Below are 7,230 nucleotides of genomic sequence, written 5' to 3'. Positions count from 1 at the left end.
CTCAGGGCAGTAAACTGACACTCGGTCTCTGTGTGTGGTATCCAGGCAGGGTTTGATGGAAAAAGCCTGCTTCCACTCAACTTCAGGTCACTGTCTGGGGCCAGCCCAACCCAGCCCCCAGCCTCCCCCTCGCACCCCTCGCACCCCTCCCTCTCCTGCCCCACCGGCACACCCGGCCAGAAGCAACCCCAGCACTCCTGGGCACGCAGAGCGGGTGCAGCCCCAGGGCCTGCCCCGGGCCTGTTCCACCCGGGGGCTCCGGCTCCCCCCCTCTCCAGACCTGGCGCCCTCTCCCTTTCTCCCCGCCCCCGCCCCGACTCCCCAGCCTGCCCAGCGCGCGCGCTTGCACCCCGGTCCTTTCTGAGCAGCCGCAGAGGAGCGCCCGGCCCCGCCGCCCCTGTGGTCCGCGGTCCGCAGCACCTCCCCTGGGAGCCTCCCCCATCAGCCCCGTGCGGCCCCGGAGGCTCCCAGGCCTCCTGATCTCCTCCCACTTCCAGCCCCGTCCCTGGTCAGACGACGTCTCCTTGCACGTGTAATCCAATAACTAACTGTCCGGTCTCACCGGGAGTGATTCCTCCGAGGGCACATCCTCTCTCCCAGCCTGACTCTTACTTAGATGGAGAGGACCCAGGCACACTGGGTGGGGTGTCGTCCCACGGAAGCCAGCCTCGAGATGGCAGGCACGCTTGGGCGGGCGGCACGGGGCCTGGGGGTGTGAACCCCATGACAGCTGCACACCCCTTCAGGACTGAGCACAAATACGGCTATCTCACTCCTGTCACTCAGCGCGGCCTTCTTTCTGCGTTTCGTACAAAACATCAAATGGCAAACGGAAAGGAAGTGGAAACAAATGCAAACAGGAGTCCTATTCGACCACGTTTCCAGGGTCTCTAAAAAGGAGAGTCTTTAAGGAGCCTGGCCTCTGCCCTCTGCTAACAGCGGTGGGAGCCCGCAGGCCCGTCACAGGAGAGAGGGTTGGCACGTTACCTTTGGGCGTCGCGGGCACCCCGGCGTGTGGCGGAGGCGGCAATGTCTAAATGAGCTGACAGACGGTGTCAGTGCGGGCGCAGGGGCAGCGGCTAAGGAGGTCTGGCGGCGGCACCCGCGGCAGCACCACTCGGCCGGCCCAGGACCGGCCGGGAGGAGGAGGGGGAGGAGAAGGAGGGGGGAGGAGGGGGGAGGAGGGGAAGGGGGAGGGGAGGGGAGGAGAGGAGGAGGGGGAAGGGGGGAGGAGAAGGGGTGGGTCCGCTCCGCCAGGGGCGGCTGGCTTTGGGATGGGGGGCAGGGGTGCTGTCCGGGACTAAGAGAAGGACGATTTCCTAAAGTCTAGGGGGCCGAGTTTTGCGGGGCGTGGTGGGCGTCTTCCCGGCACAATGTGAGTCGGCCTGCGATCCCGCGGTTTGAAAGGGGGTGGGTGGGGGAGACGGAGAGCATCCGAGAGAGGAATTAAAAGGACGAGGGGGACCCCGGAGAGCGAGGAGAGAGATAAGCGAGGGAGCGGGCGGCCGGCCGGGGGGGAGGAGTGAGCGCCGGCCCAGCGCGCCCTCCCCGGGGCGGCGGCGGAGGAGGGGGCAGGGCGGGGGGGGGAGGAGGGCGGCGGGGGAGGGCGCGGGAGGGAGGAAGTCCGAGAGACAGAGCGAGCCGCGCTCCTGAGGGGAGACGTCGGGCTCGTCCCCGGGGTCCCGGCCGCGGTCCCCGCTCGCTCGCGCAGCCGCCCGGCGCCCGGCCGCTCCGGCTCCGCGGCCCGGAGGCCGCCGCGCAGGCCGGGCCCGAGGCCCGGGGAGGGATGCGCGGGGCGTCGCCTCCGGCCCGCGGCCGCCGCCAGAAGCCCCGGCGGAGCTGAGGGAGGCGACGGCGGAGCGCTGGCTCGGAGCGGCCGCGGCTGCAGCCCGGGCGGCGGGCTAGGGCGCCCACCGGGCCTCTGGGTCGACCGCGCTCCCGCGCCTTCGCGCCCGGCCCCGGGCGCGCCCCCGCCGCCGGGCCCCGCTCCCGGGCCCCTGATGACCTCCGAGGGCGGGCCGCCGCCGGCCCCGCTCCGCCGCGCCCGCAGCCCGGGCCCCGGCGCGCTCCAGGCCGCCCTGATGAGCCCGCCGCCCGCCGCCGCCGCGGCCGCCGCCGCCCTGGAGGCCGCCTCGTCTTCGTCGTCGTCCGCCTCCTCCTCCGGCGCGGCCGGCGCGGCCCCGAACGCCTGCAAGAGCGCGGGCGGCGGCGGGGGCGCGGGCGGCAGCGGCGCGGGCGCCAAGAAGGCGAGCTCGGGGCTGCGGCGGCCCGAGAAGCCGCCCTACTCGTACATCGCGCTCATCGTCATGGCCATCCAGAGCTCGCCCGCCAAGCGCCTGACGCTCAGCGAGATCTACCAGTTCCTGCAGGCGCGCTTCCCCTTCTTCCGCGGCGCCTACCAGGGCTGGAAGAACTCCGTGCGCCACAACCTCTCGCTCAATGAGTGCTTCATCAAGCTGCCCAAGGGCCTCGGGCGGCCGGGCAAGGGCCACTACTGGACCATCGACCCGGCCAGCGAGTTCATGTTCGAGGAGGGCTCGTTCCGCCGCCGGCCGCGCGGCTTCAGGCGGAAGTGCCAGGCGCTCAAGCCCATGTACCACCGCGTGGTGAGCGGCCTGGGCTTCGGGGCCTCGCTGCTGCCGCAGGGCTTCGACTTCCAGGCGCCCCCATCGGCGCCGCTCGGCTGCCACGGGCAGGGCGGCTACGGCGGCCTCGACATGATGCCCGCGGGCTACGACGCGGGCGCCGGCGCCCCGAGCCACGCGCACCCGCATCACCACCACCACCACCACGTCCCGCACATGTCGCCCAACCCGGGCTCCACCTACATGGCCAGCTGCCCGGTGCCCGCCGGGCCGGGGGGCGTCGGCGCGGCCGGGGGCGGCGGCGGCGGCGGCGGCGGCGGGGACTACGGCCCGGACAGCAGCAGCAGCCCCGTGCCCTCGTCCCCGGCCGTGGCGAGCGCCATCGAGTGCCACTCGCCCTACACCAGCCCCGCGGCGCACTGGAGCTCGCCCGGCGCCTCGCCTTACCTCAAGCAGCCGCCCGCCCTGACGCCGGGCGGCACCCCCGCGGCCCCGGCCGGCCTGCACACCAGCATGTCCACCTACTCGCTGGAGCAGAGCTACCTGCACCAGAACGCCCGCGAGGACCTCCCAGGTAACACGGGGGCCTGGCCCGCCGGCGCGTCGCCTCTAGGCCTCCCCGCTCTGGGTGGCCGAGGCCCAGGGGAAGCTGGTACCCTATGGGGGGTGGGGTCGGGGTCACTGGGCCTTCCCGACAGGCTCGGCCCCTGCCGGGCCTCCAGAATTTTCACCCCGAGGAGGATGGAGTGAAGTGCCTGCGTCCTCGGGCTCTCCGAGTGTCCTCACGGACTGCGGGGCTCCAATCTCAGGCCTGACTTAGCTTAGGGGGAAGCCTGTGGCCTTAGGGGGCCTTGGCCAAGGCACTGTGGCTGCTTTCTTGTGTCGTTTTTTCAAATTGGTTTTGCTGTGCTTTCACCCAAAAGTACATGTCCAGAAGGGAGATGCTCGGTACCTGCCGTGTGCGTGGGGAGGGGCTCCGCTGGGCGAGGGTTGAGAGGAGGGGAAAGGAGGGAGGGACGCCAGGAAAGCAGAGGGGTTCCAGGACCCTGCACAAAAGGGAAGTGTTGCCAGGGAGGAGAGGCGCCAAGCGGTGGAGGAGTCTCCTGCCTCCCCCCACGGTGGACCCATGGGTCCGGCCTAGGCCAGCAGGACCTGGGGCCCGCAGCGAGGCTCCCCTGAGAAACGCCTGCCCGTTGGGCGCCCCTTGTCGTGTTGATGGTGTAAATTGTGTTGGTTGCCGATTATGAAAATTTATTGACTCGCCCAAGGCGGTGAAAGGTGGGAGGGGACAGATGGGGGTGGAGGAGGGAATTTGAATATTTAGCCAGGTTTATGGGGACAGTGGAGATAAACCCTTACATTAACCCCTCGTAGGCAGGCTGGTCTGCCCGGCAAGCGGGGCCTCTAGCTGACACTCACCCGCCCCGATTAGAAGAGGGTTCGCAGGACGACGACACCTACATTACATGTTCGTGCATCGGTGTGGGGCAGAGCGTCAGGGAGAAAGGAAGTCCAGAAATGGGCGAAAGATGTTGGTTCCCTGGACGGTGAAATTTCCCAAATAGGCCTTTTAAATGCGGGTCTCAGAGGTTAACTAAACAAAGACAGTCTGGGCAGGACCACACCGGAGAGGATTTTAGCCTGACTTAACCCACTGAGAACGGAGTCTTGTTCAGTTTTATGGGAATTTCAACAAGTAACCAACACAGACGACCCTCCCCTCTTATTGTTTTTTAATCCCCCTGGGACGGGCTGTCAATCACCTCTGAGCCCTGGCGGCGCGCTCTGCGCTCTCCCGCCCATCCGCTCCCCTCCCGGCTCCCCGCTCCGCGCTCTCGCCGCCCTGCTCAGCCGCAACCGGGACTCCGAGGCGGGTCCGTGAAACTTCCGCGGCTGCCGTGAAACACTTCCCTCAACGTTCAGAATCGCGCAGAAAGAGCCTTCTGACCGTTCTGTGAGGCCGCCCTCGCCCCACGCCACACACCGGGCGCACGCACGGGTCCCAGAAGCGCGGGGACCCGGGAGCACGACTCTGTCTAGAGGAGAAGCGACACTGCCTCGCCGGCCCCCCGGACCGAGTCTGGGAGCCCCGAGGAGGCCATGGCCCGGCCGAGAAGCTCTGCTTCTCCCCAGCCGTGCTCTGGCTCCCGCCCCCTCGAACGCTCTTCCCCACGGGGCTAGCTGGCGTCTCCCAGGCCGGGCCGCGGCCGACCGAGAGCCCAGGGCCCCTCGAGGAGCGGGGAGGCCGAGGAGGTGCCCCGAGCGCGCGCTCCCAGCACGACGCCCGCGCGGCCCAGGCCCGCGTGCTCGGGGAGGCCCCTCGGCCTCTCTGCCTCCTGAGAACCTTTCAAGAAGGAGCTGGGCTCTTAGGTCCTTAGGTCCCATCAAAGCGCCGGGCCCGCCGGCTAGAGATGCGGGAAGCGCCACCGCGAGGTGCTTTAACGCGGGGGTAAGCGCACCTGCGCGGCAGCGACGGCTCACGTCGGGGCGCGCGTTTGGCCACAGTCGGTGTTGCCGGGCGCTGATCGCGGGGCCGTCCGGTGGCCCAGCGAGCGCTGGATGCGGCCGGGCGAGGCGCCGCGGGCCGCCGGGTAAGGTCTTCGCGGGCGCAGAACAACCCGGCCCTGCACCCGCGTGGGCGGGCGGTCCCCGCCGCGCACGCGAGACTAGAAAGGCCTCGGGGAAAAGGGCCCAGCCCAGCCCAGCCCCGAGAGAGGCCCGGGCCGGGAGAAGCGCGGGGCCCAGCGAGCCGGAAGCCCAGCCAACTGCGCCCCCGGGCCGGAGGCGCCGAGAAAGCAAAAGCAAAAGTCGGCTCCCGGAGGCCTGGCTCAGGCCCGGGGAGAGGCTGCGGGCCGGCCCGGCTCTCCCAAAGGCTCCCCCCGCGGCAAAGGGGCTGCAGCCGGGCTCTCACCCAAGGGCAGGCCCTGCTCCGGGGGTCCCGCTTCCCTCGAGGCGCGACCCGCAGAGATGCGCGCGTTTGTTCTCGGCCCTTCTCTAGCCGTGGGATTGTTTTCTGTCACCCCCCTGGTGTGCAGAGCCTGCTCCTCGGAGCCGGCTAGTCGGCTGGGAAATAAGGCAGGGGGGCTCGAAACCAGAAGCGAGGGAGACCGTGGTGTTTCGGGGGCAGAGGCTGGGCCTCGGCCGCACCGGCTGGAGCCCTGCGGGCAGGGACCCGGCGCGGGGCCTGGGGCCAGGGGCTGTTAGAGCCCCGCCCAGCCTCTGGGAGTAACAGACACCCGGGCACAGAGAGCCTGGCCTCGCGGGGACTGTGCTCTGCGGCCCCGTGTAAACCAAAGGAGACCCCAAACCGGGATTCCAGAGTCGTCCTGTGGCCTTCAGTTTGAAACTCTGAGAAGCTTCTGGGGCTGGGTTTCCTCTCCCAGTTTTACCGCAATAGACAAAAAGACAGGCCAACCCCCTTGGAGGCAAAAGTTGAATTAAGTTTTCCAACATTATGTGCCCTGTCCTCAGCGGAAGATACGTTTCTGAAAAGTTTCCTTTTCTCCCTCCTTGCAGTGGGGCTGCCCCGATACCAGCACCACTCCACGCCGGTGTGCGACAGGAAGGACTTCGTCCTCAGCTTCAACAGCGTCTCCTCCTTCCACCCCTCGGCCAGCGGCCCCTACTACCATCACCACCACCACCAGAGCGTCTGCCAGGACATTAAGCCCTGTGTCATGTGAGCGGAGGGAGGGGCCGGGCCAGGCCCTGTCGCCCCTGGGGCGAGGCTGAGGCGGACTCCCAGAGCAGCATGGCTGCACGTAGCACATCGGTCACTTAGCCAGAGTCCCCAGGCCAGGCAGGCATCCTGCACTGATGTTTGTCTGCCGTTGGCAGAAGGACAGCCCCAAGGTAATGCCCCGAATTCGTGCAGGCTCCCAGAGAAGGGAGAACTCCGCTCCTCGGCCGAGATGGTGAGGACTCACCACGCGGAAAACACAAGCATGGAACTCTGGGGGTTCCCTTGCCTTCAGTAATCAGGGTCTGAAACACGCAGAGGGGCTGTGTGTGTGTGTTTCTTTGTCTATGGAAAATGTGTGTGCTTTTCTGAAAGGCAGTGCCGAGCACAGGATTTCAAGAAAGCCTCACCTTGTTGCCTGGCTCAGTGGGAGAGCTGTGTTTTACCAAACACTACCTTTGGATACAGGTGCCAAAGAACATTATCAAGGAAGTATTTAGCAACAATGTGTCTAGTTTAAGAAAGTGGTCTTCAGTATTGTGACAATACAACGTTTTTTACAAGGTTGTTTTCTACCATCATAGTTTAAAGATATTTTTATGACCTTCGTGTATACTCACACTTTGCTTGTATTTTAAAAGGAGGATATATTTGCACTTACGTATACTTTTACAGTTTGCCAAACTATTTTGATGTAAAATTTTTTCAATAAAATGTATATAACAAATAGTTGCTGGGGTGTCTCTTTCCCCCACGGGCATCCGATCGCCACGTCTCCTCACCAGCGGGCAGTGCAACTCTACACTGGGCGGGCTTTTTTTCTAAGTCCTGTAATTGACGTGGTGTGGGGTCTGCGCCTTGAGCAGCACAGGCGGGGTTCTGATTGTGGGTCTTCTCAGGAGAGAAAGAGAAGAAGAAACATTTTCTATTATTTCTTTCCTTCACCCTCGCTCTTTCTGGCTAAAC

At 66.2% G+C, this 7,230-nt stretch overlaps 1 protein-coding gene across 1 annotated transcript; it reads left to right on the top strand.

Annotated features, from left to right (window-relative positions):
* The first annotated feature begins 2,000 nt into the window (after positions 1 to 2,000).
* On the top strand, positions 2,001 to 6,933 carry FOXF2 (forkhead box F2). Its single transcript, XM_060164293.1, has 2 exons — positions 2,001 to 3,159; positions 6,102 to 6,933. Exons 1-2 carry the CDS (start codon positions 2,001 to 2,003, stop codon positions 6,266 to 6,268), a joined length of 1,326 nt encoding a protein of 441 aa, XP_060020276.1. The 3' UTR covers positions 6,269 to 6,933.
* Positions 6,934 to 7,230: the final 297 nt, after the last annotated feature.

This window comes from Lagenorhynchus albirostris, chromosome 10 (assembly GCF_949774975.1).
Source record: "Lagenorhynchus albirostris chromosome 10, mLagAlb1.1, whole genome shotgun sequence".
NCBI classification, from domain to species: domain Eukaryota; kingdom Metazoa; phylum Chordata; class Mammalia; order Artiodactyla; family Delphinidae; genus Lagenorhynchus; species Lagenorhynchus albirostris.
The sequence above is the reverse complement of the archived record's forward strand: the minus strand, read 5'-3'. Positions and strand labels throughout refer to the sequence as shown.